Source organism: Phascolarctos cinereus, unplaced genomic scaffold, assembly GCF_003287225.1.
Source record: "Phascolarctos cinereus isolate Bilbo 61053 unplaced genomic scaffold, phaCin_HiC Scaffold_1;HRSCAF=81, whole genome shotgun sequence".
Lineage (NCBI taxonomy): Eukaryota > Metazoa > Chordata > Mammalia > Diprotodontia > Phascolarctidae > Phascolarctos > Phascolarctos cinereus.
Window position 1 is genome coordinate 129,360,221 of NW_027555514.1, and position 20,214 is coordinate 129,380,434.

A 20,214-nucleotide genomic window follows, 5' to 3' on the forward strand; every position below is an offset into this window, starting at 1 on the left:
GCAGAAATATGCTCATGCTGATGATGACATTATCATTAACAACAGCAACAGCTGCAGGAACAGCTTGATTTCTAGATATAAGTTTTTCTACGAAGCCCCTAAATTAGTTCATGTCAACCATATCCTTTCACCTTAAAAAATGTCTAACATAATTTAGGGAAGGGCATGTGATAATCCTTTTTTACTTAAGAAAACATACAAAGAAGGTGAATTTTCCAAAGTCTTCCCATAAATGCATGGGGGTAGAGTGGTAAGAGAAAGCTCTACAATTCAGATCTTTCCATTTTTGGTTCACACGTCTACAAACAGGTCAACAACGTAAACAACGGTTAGTTTACATGCTACCTGCAAATACCAAACATTCAATGTTTCCTTCTTTGGATCTTGCCTTTCTTGTGCTATTATCATAGAGAGTGCTGGACTCGGAGTGAGGAAAACCTGAGTTTTATTCCTGCCTCAAACACATATTTGTCACATAACCCTGGGCAAATGGCTTAACCTCTGTCTGCCTCAGTTTTTTATCTGTAAAATGGGAATAATAATACCACCTACCTCCTAGGGTTGGTTGTGAGAATAAAATGATATAATATCTGTGACATGCTTTACAAACCTTGAAGAGCTATATAAATGCTAGCTATTCTCATAAGAATATTCAAGTACTAGCCTGGGCATGCAAACATGCAAACATGTGCAAGTCACTTAAATCTCCCAGAGCCTTGGCTGCCTAAATTTCAAAGAATAACATCTGTACTACCTTTTAACATTTGTGCCTACCTTACAGGGATGTTGTGAGGAAAGTAATTTGTAAACTGCAAAGAATTCTATAAATACCAACTATTATCATCCCCTTCTGGTTGCTTTTACTTGTATTACATAGACTTTACATAATTTAATAGGATCATAGCTTCAGAGCTGGAAGAAACCTCAACACATCGGTCATCTAATTTAAACCCCTCAGTTTTACAGATGAGGAAACTGAGACCCAAGACAGTCTCAAAGATAAGGTGACAAACACAGATTGCAATGGAGGTGGTAATGAAAACCAGCTCCTCTAACTCCAAGGCAGGCCTACAACTTCAACATGGTTGGTCTTGAAGGGTGGGAGTCAGGGAGGAGAAGGAAGTTGGTTAGGAGCAGGATATAGGATGAAGGACAAAGGGAAGGAGTTGATTTTTTTTTAAAGTTTGTAGATTTTAAAAACTAAGAATTTTTGGTAGCACATGTTTTCCACAATAATCACAATCTGTCATCTACTGGAACTTGAAAAATGTGTAACTAATGATTTCTGAGACCCTTTATATAGGAAAAATGGATGATAACTTGATAGAGAGAGGGACACAGAAAGAGAGAGAGACAGACAGAGAGACAGAGAGAGAGAGAGAGAAAGAGAGAGAGAGAGAGAGAGAGAGAGAGAGAGAGAGAGAGAGAGAGAGAGAGAGAGAGAGAGAGAGAACCTACTTTTGCCATTCCTGGCATAAATATGCTATAGTGATCTAAATACACATATTCAGAACCTAGTTCAGTGCTTTTCACAAAGTACAAAGAAGGGCAGGCAAGTTGTTATAATGACAGAAGCCTCGGACTTGGAGTCAGTCCTGGGTTCCCCTTGCTGATTTATATTTACTAGCTGTGTGACCTAGGGCAAATCACTTTAATGTGCCTCAGTTTCCTCAACTATAAAATAGGAATAATAATACTTACACTATTTAGCTCACAGAGTTCTTATAAAGACAGGGCTTTTGCTATATCAATAGTAATAGTGACTAATACACGTCTGTGGAATCAACGAATGACTATGATATGCAATGTAGTGTAGTGAAAAGGGCACCAGATTTGGAATAAAAGGGTCTGCGTTCAAATTCTGCCTGGATGACTTATTCCCTATGTGATCTTGAACAAGTCACTTTTCCTCACTAAGATTCAATTTCTTTATTGGTAAAATGAAACATTCCAACCAGATGGTCTTTGTAAGGTCTCTTCCAGGTCAATATATTATGATTAGTCAGTGACAGAGTCAGTAAACATTTATTAGGCACCTACTATGTGTCAGGAAGTGTGCTTAGCACTGGAGATAACCAAAGAAATGCAAAAGAGAGTTCCTGCCCTCTAAGACTCACAGTCCAATGGGAGATACACCATACAACTATGTACAAACAAGCTGCAGAGAGGATAAATTGGAAATAATTAACAGAGGGAAAATACTAAAATTAAGAGGGATTAGGAAGGCTTCTCATAGAAGGTGGGATTTTAGCTGGGATTTGAAGGGAGCCAAGGATAGGCAAGAGGTAGAGATGAGGATGGAGAGGATTCCAGGCATCAGAGGACAGTCAGTGCAAATGCTTAGAATCAGGAGATGCAGTGTCTTGTTTGAGGAATACCAGAGAGGCCAATGTCACTCCATCATTATCAACATCATCATAGTTACTTACATATTGTAAGGCTGGCAAAGTGCTTCCTATACATTTGCCTATTTGATATTTACAACAACCCTATGAGGTAGGCACTATTATTATTTCCATTTTACACATAACTAAACTGAGGGCTTATTATGGTCAAATGACTTGCCTAGTGTTATATAGCTGTTAAGGGTCCAAAGTAGGATTTGAACTCACATATTCTTGAATGCAAAGCCATTAATAAAGATGTGAGTCTTCCATCATACAGAACTTCTTACCTTGGACTATTTTCTATCCTTTTATAAGTGGATATCCCTTGGTATTCTGAACACGGTGGAACCTTTCATTATTCCCTTTCAAAAAGTTCCTTGCATTGTTTATTTCTGATCTCAGCCCAAGAATTGCCAAACAGCATGAAAACTTCTTCATATAGCTCATAAAATATTTAGACTGTGGCAGGCAACATGACCAGTCCACTGAAGGACTAAACAAAACAAAGGGCAGTTTTCTGGTGACAAAACATTTTAAAAGACTGAATGAGGGGGTTATGCCAGTGTATTCCTAGCATAGATGGCTGTGACTCTAAACAAATACCCTAGACCTGAGTCTGCTCATCTCTTCTTCTTTACTTCATTCTTTATTTTACTCTATTACATTTAAATTGTCCCTAGGGGAGACAAGTTCAATGAACTTTAAATCAGCACTTGAGGCATAACTCCAGTGAAAACTACATGAGATCTGAGACGAGGACAAATGAATTGGCCAGCAAAAAAAGGCCAAGGTACTCATACCTGTGCAAACAGAACCAGTTGTTTTTGTTTTTTTCAATCCAAAGGAAGAACTTCACATAAATGTATGTAAAACTGTCTTGCAGACATTCAGGCTGGTGGCCTCTGCCTTATTACTGTGAGGCCTTAGGGTCAAAAAGACTTGCATATGACACATCTTCATTTTAAAACCAAGGGTGGGTTATTTGACTTCTTGATATCAAAGGCAACCCTTTAAGACTAAGTCTTAAGAGTTGGGATAATCTATGGGGAGGTGACTTGGAAAAACTGTGTAACATTTGCGGACATTCTGTAATTGGTCCTGAATGGCTAATGCCATGGTTGGGAGAAAACTATCAACATTTTTTTAAAAGTCTAAGTCAATTTCAATCATTTGTCTGCTCCATTCAGAACTCAGTGAGTCCTCTCATTGCATCCAATGACAGACCATGTGCTAAAGGAGGCCTTTCCTCCTTAACGAGGCCTTACTGTCTCCCCAGAAACAGGCTTCCATCCTTGGCCTTTTTCATTTGCTCATTTCCTTTCTAAGTGAAATCAATGGAGTCTCTGATCTTTGAGATCAAGAGAACAACCTACAGGAATCTTGATACTGGAATCTATTCTGGGTGTTGTGGTCTGTCTAGTATCAATGCCCCAACGAGTAAGGAGTGACCTAACTTTCTGGACTCGTACTAGCAAAAGCTAAAGGAAAACTCAGTCAGCACTAATGCTGCTGTATTTGGACGTGCACTTCATGGGACCAATGCTATGTAGGCACTGAGCTTAGAACCTAGTCCCCTAAAGAAAAAGGGAGGGTGTAGAGGAAAGTATGTCATGCAAGCACTGGGGGAAACATTTGTACATTTGTTCTTGACATTCTTAAGTAAATATCCCTTTGTAAAAGCTACCTCAGGTTAAGTGATTAAATGGAACAGGGTTCAAGTCACTAGTTCCCAACAAATGGAGAGAATACAGGTGATACACTGGATGCTCCCCATTGAGATAAAATCAGAGAGAGATCTAGACCAAATAGATAAATAAATAAAGGTAAATAAAAGTGAATTATTTATGGACTTCTGGGTTATATGCACAACAACATGGAGGACTAGATCTTTTCTCTGACTCCCAGAATCTCTTAAAACTAGCCAAAACAGAAATTACGTGCTGAAGAGAAAACATCATTAGCTGTGCTCATCCTCTAAGACACCCAGAATCCAAAACAAGGCTGCTTAGGAAAAAAATAAAAGAACTAGTGCTTACTGACCCTGAGCTCACTCAGCATCCCTCCTCTACCTCCTATGCCATTGGCTATGAAGCTCTATCAGCTGACTCTAGGGCAGGAGAGCTTGCAACATAAGTCAACCCTACAACCTGTTCCTTTCTCCCTCTTTATAATGTCCTGGAGATCCCAGCGTCAGCCTGCTTGAGTTTGCTCAGTGACGGGGCCACAGCAGACCATCAGGAACAAAACTGTACAGAGGACAGGGCCACAACAAACCAGAGCTGCGGCAGGTAATACCATGGCATCAACAGAGCAGCTCTCTGAACTACTTGCTGGTGCTGAGCCAGACAAGTGAGGGAAAGAAAGCGTGATGCAAGACAGCAGGTCAGTACAGTACGTGGAGGGAGAAGCATTTCACTAAAAAATGAATAAAACAGCTCAACCTCCAGCTAGGGCCAGTTCTGAGCACGCAAAAGAAATGTCGGGGCAGACAACTGAATTGCCCAGCGTGTGAGGAAGCTGACACACTTTGAGATCCAGCCCTCAAGGAAACCATCAGCAAGGACAGAATAAAAAGTGAACAATGGGAGAAAATGGGGTGGGGATGGGAATGGGGACAGGGAACTAAAGATACCAAAGATCTCAAGAAGAAAAAACTCAAAGAATGTGAACATAAGCAGATAAATCGACAGGGAAAACAACAACAACAGAAGGAAAAAATGGCCTCCAGATCTAGTAAACTAGTTCAGGCATCCATGAGTAAATACTGCAAAAAAAAGAAAAATTATCTAACATATGAAAAAATAGAGGACCCTGTAGAATGTGAAGACAACATGGAATCACAACTCAGTGCTCTTGAGAGGTTCGAAAGAGAAATGAGAATTATGAGGGCAGATTTTTATGTGCACAGCAAAAATAATGGGCTAAATAGAAAAAATGGAATAAGTGATGGCAAGTCTTACCAAACACAAGAGAGAACAACAGACTGGGAATGCAAATATACTTAAGTGAAGGACAATCTAGAAGAGAAGCAAAACACAATAATATTTAATTATTTTAAAAGAAAATATACTCACTACGCAAGTGAAACATATTGAACTTGAAGACACGATATGTAGCAACAACCTAATGATTATCGTTCTCCCAGAAGAACACAAAAGGACAAAATCCTTAACAACACTGTCCACGAAACTAAAAACTGCCCGGAACTTCTGAATGTAGAATGCCAACTGAAAAAATTCATAGATAACCTCCAGAAAAAAGAGACACCCAAAGCTACAAACCCCAAGACACATCAGTGGTTAAATTTAACAGTCTCAATTCAGAAACAAGTTCGACAAGCATTAAAAGAGATAGACCTGCAAATACAAAGGAAAGGAAACTCAAATAACACAAGACTATTACACACCCGCTGAAAACATATGAGAGAGTGAAATATCATATTCCAAAGAGCAAAGGATGCAGCCCAGGGTGACCTACCCTGCAAAGCTGAGTTCAATCATAAATGACAAAATCAAGACTGAAAAGAGTATTTGCTTCTCAATCACCTCAAACAACAAAAATGCATGTAGAGTGAATAAAGCTAAGGACAACAGAAATAGAGTAAAAGCAAAAAACAAAAACAAAACAAGACAAACAAAAACAACAAAACCTCTTTATAAATGCACACAAGGCGGGGGCAGCTAGGTGGCACGGTGGATAAAGCACAGGCCCTGAAGTCAGGAGGACCTGAGTGTAAATCCAGCCTCAGACCAAACACTTGACACTTACTAGCTGTGCGACCCTGGGCAAGTCACTTAACCCCAAATGCCTTAAAAAAAAATGTACACAAGGGCAAAGGCGGAAGTCTATTGGAGGTGAAAGGGAATAGGTGGTCTTGAAGCATTATGGACAGAACCTAGTGATGTCTGCCCACAGGTGAATCAATATTTTTTGTTTGTTTGTTTTTGATGAACCTACATTACAGCATGAAAGGGTACATAGGAGGGGTTTTGGGGGGGGGGACGGGACAGTGATGTGCTGGAGTCAAATGACCCCTTGGAAAGAGAAAAAACTGCAGGGGAATGAGTGTGACAAGGAAGAGGGGAAAGGAGACTTTACTTCGGTGGTAGAAGGGGCTTCCATTGATGAATGCTTGTCTGGGTGAAAACATATTGTTTGTAAAGGGTATGACCTGGGGCTTAAAAAGTCTACTTGCCCTACTTCAGGAGGTAGGGAGTTGGAATTCCTAAGGACAACTAGCATCTGGGAGAGTGGGAGGGAATGGACCTAGAGAGGATTTTGAGGTAGGAAAAAGTAACTGGGAGAGAATATAGATGGTGGGCTGCATAATCAGGCATGTGGTAGTAGAGGGACTCTACCATGGAGCAGTATCCTCTTTGAAACTGGCAATAATTAGCACTGTCCTGAGAATGATACACAGAGCAAGCTCTACAAGATAATGGCAGAAACTGACCAAGGGGAAGTACCTAGAATGGATACCTAGAAAGTTTTTATTACATGAGCAATACAGAGAATATAAAGAGACTAGATAATTAGAGAAGTCATGAATCAGAAAATGATCACCTAGAGAAGACAGAGAAGTTGAAAAATGAAGAGAGTGAAAAAGGGAAAGAAATCTTTTTTGGAAAGGACTACAAAAATGAAATTTTTAAAAATGGGACTACTTGAAGAGAAAAAGAAGGGAGAATCTACTTACCTAAAAAGGAAAACCATATAAAGCCAGGAGAGAAAAAGAAACTAATAAGCAAAACCCCAAAGGGAAAAGGTAACAAATAAGAAGAGGGGATCAAGAATGAAGAGAAGTAAGTCAGAGGGAACAGGGTACCTCAAAAAAGATTAAGATGAAGCAATGGAAGGAATATAGTACTGTGTTTATTTAAGTGGGAAAAATCATAACTGAAAAATAGAGACAAATGGAGAAAAATATAAACCTAACTTTAAACATGAATCCAATAAAACAAAAAAGAGTGACAGATCAGATAAGAAAACAAAACCCTCTAACCATTTGACGCTTACAAGAAACACATTTAAAAAACAAGGACATCTACAAAATAAAACAGAGTGGATGGGGAAAAAAGTTTACTATACATCAAGTGAATCCAGAAAAGCAGGAGATTTTGCTATCTGACAAAATCAAGATAGTCATGCAATCTGACAAAGCAAAAACAAACATTCAAAAAGTAAAAACTGATACACAGCAAAACTAGATTAAGCTAATGGGAACCAGAGATAACAAACCAATATTAGTAATAAACTTTTAAGCTTCAAATGCCATTGCATCCAAATTCATAAAGGAAACACTTTCTGTGCTACAAAAAGCAAAGACATTATCACAATAGTGACAGGAAACTTCAATACCCCTCTCTCAGTCTTAGATGAGTCTAAAAGAAAGATAAACAAAAGGGAAAAATAAAAAATTCCACAAAATGCTGGAGAAACTAGACTCTAGAAGACTTTAAACATCTTCTGAATGAGATTACAAGAGTATAAATTTTCTCAGAACCACATGGAACTTTAAAAAAAAATAGACCACGTACTAGAGCACAGAGATAAAGCAAACAAATGTAAGAAGGCAGAAACTAGTAATTGATTCATTGACCACAAACAAAAGATGCAGGCCCAAATGGAGACTTAACAATGAAATCCTAAATAAGGAGTGGGTCAAAGGACAAAGCATAGAAACAAGTCATAACTATGTAGAAAAAAATGATAATGATGAAACAACATACCAAAATTTCTGGAATATAGCTAAAGCAGTTCTCAGGGGGGAAAAGCATATCCCTACAAATATACATTAATAAAATAGAAAAGAAGAAGATTAATGAACTGAATATGCATTTTAAAAATTAGAGGGGCAGCTAGGTGGCGCAGTGGCTAGAGTACCGGCCCTGAAGTCAGGAGGAACTGAGTGTAAATCCAGCCTCAGACCAAACACTTGACACATACCAGCTGTGTGACCCTGGGCGAGTCACTTAACCCCAACTGCCTAAAAAAAAAAATTAGAAAGCCAACAAACAAGCAAACCCAAATTAAGCACAAAAGAGGAGGTATTAAAAATTAGAGGAGAAATAATAATTAAAACTAAAACCTAGTTCTTTGAAAAGACTAATAAAATTGATAAACCTTTAGCTAATCTTTTTAAAAAAGAGAGCAAAAAAATCAAATCAGTAAAATAGCAAATGAGCAAGGGAATATCAAAATAAAACCAAAAGAAATAAAAAGCATAATCAGAACATATTATGCACAATTATATGCTAACAAAACTGAGAACACAAAATAGAGGAATATCTTCAAAATATAAAATACCCAAACTATCAGAAGACCCAGATGGAGATCTTAAATAACCTGATCTCAGAAAACGAAAACTGATCTAGTTATATCTAGGAACTACCAAAGAGGGGAGGTAGGTGGACCTCCTAGAACTGAATGATTCACAGGCGAATTCCAGCAAACTTTTAAAGAACAGTTAGTACCTATAATTTACTAATTGTTTTCAAAAAATTGAGAAGCAAAGCACACTACCAGAGTCTTTTTATAAGACAAATATAGCCCTAATACCTAAACAAGGGAAAGATAAAAACACAGAAAGAAAGAAAACTATAGGCCAATATAACTTGATTCAAAAATTTTAAACAAAATCCTGTCAAATAGACTACAGTGAGCTATCCAACAAAACATGCATTATAACCAATTGGGATTAACACCAGGGAGGCAAGACAAGTTCAACCTTAAGAAAACAATTAACATAATTTATTATATTAAAAACAAAAACTTATAAGACCACATGATCATCTCATTAGAAAGCCTTTGGTGAAGTACAACATTCTTTTATGCTAAAAACCCAACAAAGTATAGGCATAGAGGGACCTTTTTAAATATCACAAAAAGCATCTATCTGAAACCAAAAGCAAGCATCATATGCAATGGGGACACACTAGAACCTTTTCCCAATAAAGTGAAGCAAGGGCACCCACTCTCCCTACTATTATATGAGATAGTTCTGAAATTACTAGCACCAGCAATAAGACAAGAGAAAGGAATGAAAGGCAGGAAGACAGATAAAGAGAAGCTATCCATATCTGCTGATGATTAACGGTATATTTGGAAAATCCTAGGGAATCAACAAAGATACCAAGGGCAATTAACAGCTTGAGCAAATTACAGGACATAAAATAAGGCCTCAGAAATCAACAGCTTTTCTATATAACATTAACAAAACACAAGAAGCAATACTAGAAAGAGCAATCCTATTCCAAATAACCACAAAATGCATAAAATATTTGGGGATCATCCTACCAAAGCGACCAAAAGACTTGTATAGATTCAGTTACAAAATGCTTCTTAAAGAAATAAAGGAAACTTCAATATCTAGAGGACACGTTCAGTGCTCATGCCTAGGTCATGCCAAGATAATAAAAATGACAATAGTACTAAAATTAATTCATACTTCTAATGCCATAAAAATCAAATTACCAAGGGGATACTTCATAGAACTTGATAAAATAATAACAAAATTCACTTGGGAAAACAAAAGATCTAGAATATCAAGGAAAATGATGAAAAGAACTAGGGGCAAAGAAGGTAATGGAACTTCTAGAACTCAAACTATATTATAAAGCAGCAATCACCAAAAACTATCTTGTATTTTTTTTTTAAAGAGTGGTAGGAACATTCTAGACAAGGGAAAATCAAAAGAACTCAATAACATTGTTTAATAAAGTGGAAAACATAAGTTAACTAGGTAAAAACACTTTATTTGATTGAAAACTGCTAGGAAAACCAGAAAGCAGGTTGGCTTAAACCAATACCTTATACCACATTCCACAATACATTATGAATGGATATTTAACCTTAATATTAAAGATAATTCTATTAAAAAATAAGAAAGGAAGCAGATTATATATCTCTCATACCTATGGTTAAGAGATATATTCTTAACCAAACAAGAGACAGAAGCAATCACAAAAGATAAAACAGACAACTTTGAGTACATGAAACTGAAAAGCTGCACATACAAAATCAACACACCTAGGATAAGAAGGGAAGTTGTTGAATAGGGAAAAATCTTCATATCAAATTTCTCTAATAAAGATTTGGTACCCAATGCATAAAATTTTTATACATACATACATAGACATATCTGTGACTACTAATAGCCAATCCCCAATACGTAAGAGTTCAAGGATATGAACAGTTCTCCAAAAATAAAAAGCGAAGTATTTCATGACCATGTGAAAGAATATTCCAAATCACTAATAAGAGAAATGCAAGTCAAAACAATTCTAAGATTGTACCTCACAACCTACAAATTGGAAAAAATGAGAAAAAACGTCAAGTCATTACTAAAGGGATTGAGGAATGATAGACATAGTAATAGTATAACTATTATAGAAAGTAATTTGGAATTATGCAAATAAAGTGACTAAAATGTCCATACCCTTTGAACCAGAGATGCCATTATTTGGCTTATACTCTAAGGAAACCATCAATACAAAAGAAAGTCCCCATATACACTTAAATATTTAAATCAGCACTTTTTATGATAGGAAATAATCAGAAACAAAGTAGATGCCCATCAACTGGGGAATGGCTAAACAAATTGCGATGTAATGGAATATTATTATACTGTAAGAAATATGTGTGATGAATACAAAGGAACAAGAAAGGATCTATATGAACTGATTAAGAATAAAGTGAGCAGAGCCAAGAAAACAATATGTATGATAAGTAGAAATAACTATAGATTAAAAAAATCAAAAGTTAACATAACAAAAATATTAGATCAAGCAGGAATAGAATGAAGAAACATGAAAGGAGACCCCCCCCCCACAATCCACGTCTTTGTGGATATAGGAGGTCCAAAGGTGTTATGTATAGCATGTTTTCAGATTTTTTCAGTATACTAATCAGTTAAGCTGCTTTTTTTTCTTTTGCTTAAAAAAAATCGTTATATAGGATAGCAAAGGATAGTTGGGATAACTATAATAAGAATCAGCAGATATTAGTTTAAAAAACCCTTTTTTAGCTCTTACAAAGAGATATTTATTTCTCTTTTCTGGGGCAATTTTTCTTTTTTTTAATTAAATGATCAATACCCTCCCAATTATATGTAAAAATGATTTTTAACATTTGGGTTTTTTAAGTTTTGAGTTCCAAATTCTATCCTTCCTTCCCTCCCTCTCCTCTCCATCCCTCCCCTTCCTTTCCTTCCCTGAGATGGTAAGCAAGATGATATAGGTTATATGTGTGCAATCATATAAAACATATTCCCATATTAGTAGTTTCGTGGAAGAACACTCACACCAAAAAAAAAGGCAGGGGAAAGAAAAAGAAAAATAGTATGCTTCAGTCTACATTCAGATGCCATCAGATCTTTTTCTGGAGGTAGAAAGAGTAAAAACTTATTTTTTTTAGGAGTCAATTGTCCTTTGGAAAGAATATATAGACTTCTTTGGCCACTTTAAAAAAAAAGATGAGAGCTTTCTTTATCTTCAAATTTAAATTTACTCTGCAAACCCACTTATTACAAATTATCATATAGGTATCAAACACTCCAAAATGTTATTAGGTCCTGTGAATTGGAACCAATTAGCTAGGAAGAGCCTCTAGAAAAAGGCAAAAGTCTGCATTGCTAAGTTCACTTGCTTATTATGTTGTACTATAATTATGAAATGCAAGTAAGAAAAGTAGGTACTTTGCCAATATCAGAATGGTTAGTTCACTAGCACTTTACCCATTTGTAGAACACAATATTTCAGGGTTAAAAATAAAGTCAGTGAATAGTCCTTGATATTAACGCAATATAAGTAGGCAGATTTTATACACATATGTGTGTATTGTGTATTTATGTATATATGCACACATACATATACACATGGGTATGTATGTGTGTATTATGCATGCATGCATGTGTGTGTATGTATGTATGTATGTCATCTGCTAAGTAATCTTAACTAGCCATCACCACTCATAGAACATTTTGTTTATCTAAAAGAAAAAGAGATTAAAGATTCTTCATAGTTAGTGTGGAAAGTACACTGCCAAAAAAAATCTTAAATCATGTCTTTAAATATATAATATTTTTTAAGGAATGTAACTATGCTACTTGGATCTGGGTTGTAGGACTGAAGTTTAAGCCTGGTTGACTGATTCTTCTCTCACCCAGGTTGTGAATGCAGTGGTCACTGCTGATCCTCATCCTAATACTGATGGGGACAGAAGCTTTAATATTCTCTGTTTCCCTCAGGCTGCCTGGCAATCCTCTGCTCCCAGGAGGCTCACCATATTGGTATCACACTTAATGTGGCTATCTGATTGCCTTATCTCTGCTTCGTTTCGGAACTCCTGAACACTAGCAATTCACCAGCCTCTGACTCCCCAACAGAAGAGGATACAGGTTTGTACCACAATACTTAGAAAACCTGACTGGCAAACTTGATTAACTATACTAAAGCCGAAAGACTCAAAGCAACTGCTTTCTGAAAATCATGAGGACACTTCATTTTTCAAATCATACTTGAAAATAAGGACTGTTTTGTTCTTTGTATGTGTATTCCCAGTGTCTTTCATAGTGCTGGGCATACAATAGATATTTAATAAATGCTTGATTGAAATACCCAGAGTTAAGAATACAGCTATGTTACAGCATACGTATGAAGCACACATAAAATTAAGATAAGTCGCTGATGATTAAGATGATAGGAATTTCAAAATAAATTCCTCTTTGTGGATATCTATCTATAGTAAATTCATTTGGTTGTCCCAGCTTAGAGGTTTCCACCCTTATTCTGACTTAGATGGAAATAACCCAATGGTCTTGAACCTATAACTGTCTGATGGCACACATGAGAAGAAGTTGAATGATGAGAAATGGTAATTGGCAAGCTGAAGTTAGCTACATACCTGATACACTTTGTCGGTTTGAATCGGAATCCCCATTACTTGTGTTTGAATTGCTGGGAGAGTTATTGTCTACCCCTCCCAGAAGGGGGCGCAAATGACTCACTGATACTTGCTCAATGAAAGATGTTCCATACTTCCGAAAATACCACCATTCAAATATCTGGAAAAGAAGCATAAAAGTTCAATTGAAGAATGTCTATTTGAATTCCAGGTAACTTGTAATGCTTTCTATGTATCTCTTTCTGCATTCGTCATATTTTTGAGTCTTAACATTGTAATTATACCACTTAACACTGGTTAAAAAGAAAAAAATAGCTACATTAAGCAAAAAACAATTGACCATTATCTAGACTTAATATACTCTTCCTCCAGATTCAAAAGTTTCTTGTAAAAATATTTTTATGGGTTGAGCTGTCACACATTAATAGAAAGTCAATGTAAGTGAAAGATTTTTTTAAAACATACACTTATGATGCATCCAGGGTAAACTATGGAGATGGGCTTAATCTAAGCATTCAAATATTTGGTTCAGACATTCAACTGTAGTAGAATTTGTATAGAGTACACGTATGGAATTTGTAAAATAGCGAAATTCCTTTTTCAAGTTAACTTTTTAAAAAAAATATCCATTTTACATAACAAGAGAAACCATCACGCAGTACCTCAATGTTTCAAATCTAGTGATATCTCACTCATTCACTGCCAATGTTACATCTACCAAAAACTACTTTAAATAAAAACTCAACAGTTTCCTGCTTCATAAATTCACTGATTTATTACTGTTCCTATGCATTACAAAAGAAAAACAAGTTTCCTTAGCAATAAATTCCCCAAATTATATGCTGACAAAATGACAAGGGACTTCCTAAGATCCAGGGCTGTACCAAGCCATCTCACCTACTCGGTTTGGCTCCACTGAGAAAATCCTCCCCCAATTCTTCTCTAAGCCTCTCTCTCCTTCTCTGCCACCTGCTTTTCATTCCTCCCTCACTGTGACAGGTGTCTGGTTTGGATTTGATTCCTTCCCATCCCCTAGCACTGGAATTCATTCCATAGCAGAAATTTAATAATACGCAAATGTATCTATAATTGGCTCTTGCAGCATTTTCTTGAGATGAACAAAATTTTCCATTTTTACAGAAATCTCTTTACTCAAAATAGACTTAGTCCAGAATAACTTATATCATAAAATGAGATTTTTGTTGAATAGCTCAGAATAAAATACGCATTACTGAAAAAATGGGTGTTTTCTTACTAATCCCTGGAGTCTCTAAAGAAGGTAGAGAGTACATATGTAAGTGATAATGGAGGACAATACACCAAAAAAATTTCTAATCTTGTAAATGGTAGTTCAATTTATGCTAAGAAGGGCTCTGAGGGTGTGAGGGTATATGTGTGCATGGCATGAATATTAAAAATCCAAATCACTGCCTGATATATACAATTTGGGAAAACAAAGACTGGAAGAGGGATATTATTTAAGTTGATGAAATTATCAAGTTATTAGATAAGAGGCTAACCTAGGTTACCAAAGCCTAGAACTCTATACTTAAGACACACTGCTTTAAGTATGATGTTTTGGAACCAGTAAAAGGCCCTTTACCACCCCCAAGAGGCTAAAGAAATTTAAAATGAAGAGGTTTTTTTTTTTAAGGTTTAAATTAAAAATTCCTTAAAATTTCCCCCATTTCTCCCTGCCCCAAAGTTTAGTTTAGAAAGGAAATATAAAGCCTCCACAACCTTACAACTTGGGGTAAGGTGTTCTCATGTTCCTTGCTAAAATCTCAGGCTCTGGTCAGAGATAATTCACTGTTTCAAAGCAAGCATACATGGCACTTTTGATAACCACACATTTAGTGTCCCTTGCATTTTTTCTCCCTGATGCATAATCCATGATGCAAACTACAAAACTTTTATTCAAATCTACGTATGGAAAAACGGTTTTTGGATATGTTGGCAGCTTGACTGACTTGTCATCTGTCATATAATATTTTTGAAAATGGCCACAAAATAGATGACAAATGTAAAGACAACCTTCATTTTATCATGACTTATTCTCTCAGGTACTTCTGCTAAATAAACCTACTGACCAGAGAAAATCCAAAATATCCTGTATAATAGTTGGACTGCACCACAGACAGTTCAAGTATCAGCTCTATGGGGAGGACTCAAATCCTAACCTCACCTCTTTTCCTGTACTAGACTTCCAATCACCAGATAGGCATTTCCACTTCGGATATCCCACCATTATGTCAAATTCAATAAATCTAAAGCCTAAATCATCTTTTCCCCTAATATTAGCTCTCCCACTTGGTTCCCTAATTTCTGTTAAGATAGTTAATTCTAGTGCCTTCCCTCTGTTAATTACTTCCTATTTATCCTACATATATAGGTTGCTTTGTTGTTTCCATTATTGCATGTTGTTCCCCCCACCCCATTAGATTATAAGCTCCTTGAGGGCAGGAACTTTATTTTGTGCCTTTTTACAGCTAGAGCTTAGAACAGTGCCTGGTACATAGCAGGTCCTATCGTCAACCTCTCAGGCTGACAAGCTCAAAAACTTGGGAACCATCATTTATTTCTTCCTCTCCCTTGTTACCTATATCTAATCAGGCATCTTCTATGAATGTTTTGAGTCAGTCACATCATACTGTTGACTCACAATAAGTCTGCAATCCACTAAAACTTCCAGTTCTTTTCTGCAGGAAATGCTTTATAAACAGGTCTCTTCAAAAATTAAGTGACATTTCTTATACAATATTTCTTACATTTGTCCCTTCCTTTTCATTTCCAAAGCAACTGATTCCATTTACTTACATCTACCACTGCAGTAACTCTCCTTGGCTCCCCCTTTCCCGTTTCCAATTCATCTTAAACACTGTCATGAGATCCATCTTTCTAAAACATCAGTTTCACCCCACCCCCACCCTCGTCCCCTGAAAAGCCTTGTTCACAAATGTTCAATGACTCCCACTGTCTACAATGGTATAAGTACAAACCCTACAGCCTGACACTGAGTCCTCTTTAATTTAGCTTTTTTCAACTTTAGTTCCCCCTCCTACATTACTACATTCCATCTAAGCACTACTCCAGTCAGACTAATCCATTCAAAGAACCATAAAACATCTAAAGTAGAGGTGACATCTCAGGGCATCTAAGTGAATCCCTACCTGAAAGGTGCTTCCCTCTATACAATCTTCAATAAACTCCAACCACTGCCTTACAACCTTCATTAAAAGGGGACTCATTTCTTCCCAAGGCAGGTTACTCTATTTTGAGATAGCTCTAATACTTGGAAAGTTCTTCCTTATACTAAGTTGAAATCAATACTCCTGAATTTCTCCATCCACTAAGTCTTAGTTCTTCCCTTTGGGGCCAAGCAAAACAAATCTGGTTTCTATTCCACCTGGCAGTCCTCCGGATATTTGAAAGGCATTGATCATGTCTCCCGCTAAGTCCTGCCTCTCTAGGTAAACATATTCTGTTTCTCCATGGAGTCTGCTTACATGGTTTTAGGTCCCTGTGCCACCCTACTCAACTTCCTCTGAATATGCTCCAACTAAATGTCCTACCAAAAATGTGGTAGCCAGAACTGTATACATTGCTCCAGAGACAGTCTAACCAGCACATCAGGACTATCACCTCCTTTCTTAACACCACCCTTTCATAAATCAACTTTTTAGCAGACATATCACATACTAGATACCCATCATATAATCAACTTATACTTCTAAGTCTTTTTCATTTGAACTTCCTGTCGTCCCTCCGCCTCTACCTCAATCCTATACCACTGTACTTTGTCATTGTTGTTATGATTATTATTATAAGGGTAGAACTTTAAATTTAGCTTTAAAGTCCTATTGTGAAAGCTCATCATGGTGTGGTGACAGTTCTTAAAGCATGAGCTTATAGACAGTTTCTATCAAATTGGAAAGGCTCTGGGTACAGAAAGTTAGCCATGAGTTGATCAAGTTTATGGTTACTGTGACCCATGAAACACATTAAAAATGCATATAAAAATCAAAGTCCTCTGCAACTAGGGGGCAAAATACTTAAAACGCTGGTTCAAGACTCATGAAGAGTTCATTGAATTCAAATTCCCATCTCAGACTTTTAATAGCTGTCAGATCTTGGACAAGTTGCTGAACCTGACTACTTCAATTTCCTTATCTGTAAAATGAGGATAATAACAGCATTTACCTAGCAGGCTTATTGTGAGCATAAAATGAGATAACATTTGTAAAGTGCTTTGCAAACTTTAAAACACTACATAAATACCAGCTAATATTATTATTACAATTGATGTTGGTGGAAGGTCAGAAAAGCAGCCAAAAGGCACTAAAAATCATGTAGGTTTTAGGGTTTGAAAAATCTATTATTATTAGCAGTAATAATAACGGCATTTACCTGAAGCTTTAACATTTGCAGAGCATTTTACAAATGTTTTATCTTCACAACAACCCTAGGAAGTAGTGTTATTATTATACCCATTTAACAGATAAGGACATTGGGGCTCAGGGAGGTTAAATGAGTGCACAAGGCAAAATTGGAGCTCAGCTCTTCTGAATTCAAATCCAACACTCTATCCACTACTGAGAGTCAGAGTATCTTTGACTGTGATGGCACTGTGATGCTTTTGACAGAAATGGGGAAGTTCAGAAGAGGGAAGGATTTTGGAGAAAGAAAATTAGTCTGGATTTGGACATGCTGAGGTTTGAGATATGTGGAGTAATATTCTAAACCCTTTCCCATGCAAGTTGGACTAGTCTCCACCCCATTTCCCCAGTTCTTCCAATAAAAAGTAGTGAATGAGAAAGCTGGTTGGCTCAGGGATAAAGGCTCGGGTTGCTGACAGTGCACCCTGGTCACCTAAATACAAGGCAGCCAGCCACAGGAGCTCTCTGATACTTAGCCTTTGGGAAAGGATGGACCACCCAGGTAAGGAAGCTTCACTCAGCTGTATCATAAAGGTGTATTTGATATTGAGCTATGTCCAATGCTCCACCATATAGCTGACCCTTGACCAACAATTAAATAAAACAATGTTGGAAGAACTGAACCCCATCCATATGGACATCCCTAAAGCTAGAAAACAAAGTTGTTATTATAGCTCAATGAAAAGATAATTTGCAGGTTTTCCTCAGCGAGGTGAGTAAAAGTTGGTACAGCTGGTTTAATTGTGTACCCAAAGGCAACAAGGAACATAATAAGAGGAATTTGGTCACTCAAACTTTTCAGGTTCACAAACAGCATTAAGTAAATAGATTATTTTAACAAGCACCAATATCCATAGTTAAGAGGGAAAAGGACAGAAATTCTTATGAAAAACTATCATCAGTTTCTTATGTCAACATGTACTTTTAATCTTTGGCAATTTAAAAGAGAAGATGAGCCCAGACAATATGAGGAAGACAATGGTGGAAAATGTTTGGAGGTCACAAAATGAAAGAATCCACTATTTATAGACCAGTCAGGAGCCTTTCTCAGCTTGTATAACGCGAGTCCTTTCCTCAAGAAGAAAAGTGAAAAGCCATGGGTGGAAAGCACTAAAGAACATCACAAAAAAATGAAACTCTCTATTTGAATGGTTGGGAAATGAATGATTATACATGTAGCAATCATTTCAGAATCAGTAGTCAGATCACTGAATAGCTGAAGCAAAAATTAAAACGTATACACAAATAAGGAGCAAGACTACACATACAGCAAAAAAAAAAAATACAGCAGCTCCAGCCTGACCTTTAAACCAAGCTGTCAACTCCAAATATCTCCCCCAAATAGAAACTGGCCGAGACAAATACAAGGAGAGCACTTTGATGGGAGCCCTGCCTGTAATCGTTACTCATCACAGGAAGGTGCTGGACTACCATGATGTTGAAAGTCTATCCAGTTCTAAATCCTGTGATCTGTGCCAAGTAGAGGACCATGCCAGCCAAGGGAAACATCAGTGTAGGGTACAGGCTCATCTGTAAAGCATTATAGAGAAAGAAAAACTATAAATAATATCACTTCACAAAACAATGGAAAGCAAGTGAAGAGAGGAAATAGTGAAATACAAGGCAGTTAGTTACCCTAGATCATGCAGAAGAGCATTTGCAGAGAAAAGTGGAAAAACAGTAGGTAGCAATCAATCAAAAAGAATTTATTAGGCACCTACTATGCGCTAGGCACTCTGTTAGGCGCTGGGAACGCAAAGAGTAAAAAAAATCTCTCTGCAAGTTGTATTCTCATGAGAGAGAGAAGTATGTGTCTGTGTGTGTGTGTGTGTGTGTGTGTGTGCAAACATGGGTATATAAAAAATGTGTGTATGTACAGAACAAATACAAAGAAAATAATAAAAATTAGTTATATAGAAAGTAGTTTGGAAAGGAAGGTAAATCACGTAAAAGACTTGAACTTGAGCTGTGACTTGAAGGAAGAGAAGGATTCTGTGAGGTAGAGGTGAGAAGTGAACGTGTTCCAGACCTAGAACCCATGCTAAGGCATGGAAATGGAAGACAGGGTCTTCTGTGAAGAAAAGAGAAAATGTCAGTTTGGCTAGATCACAGAGCTCAAGGTGGGGAGTACTGTCCAGTGAGACTGGAAAGATGAGTGGGAGCCAGAATGTATACGACGTTAAAAAGCTACACTGAGGAACTGATATTTTATTTTAGAAGCAACAGAGAACCAATGAAATTTATGGAGGGGAGGGGTGACATGGTAAGATCTGCATTCAAGGAAAAACCCTTTGATAGCAGCATGGAGAATGCACTGGAGTGAAAGACTTGAGGCAGAGTGACCAAATGGGAGGCCATTACAATAATCTAAGTGAGAAGTGAACAGGACCTGGACTGTGTGAGTGGAAAAAAATGTGAGAGATGTTGTAAATGCAGAAACAATGGACTGGACACGTGGGGTGAAGGAAAGTGAAGAGTTGAGAATAATA

General features: G+C 37.0%; 1 protein-coding gene across 10 annotated transcripts in view; it reads right to left on the minus strand.

The window, feature by feature from the left end:
• Positions 1 to 20,214, minus strand: part of ST7 (suppression of tumorigenicity 7) — a 283,470-nt gene that overhangs the window by 114,344 nt on the left and 148,912 nt on the right. For 9 of the 10 annotated variants that reach the window (XR_013486445.1, XM_078154113.1, XM_078154112.1 and 6 more), the window contains one exon: positions 13,290 to 13,449. The exons of the other annotated variant lie outside the window; for it this stretch is intronic. Coding sequence is in view for 7 of the 9 variants with exons in the window: in XM_078154113.1 (XP_078010239.1) it covers positions 13,290 to 13,449 (160 nt within the window). In the remaining 2 variants the exon portion in view is untranslated. The remainder of the gene's footprint in view (positions 1 to 13,289; positions 13,450 to 20,214) is intronic. 10 annotated transcript variants of the gene reach the window in all.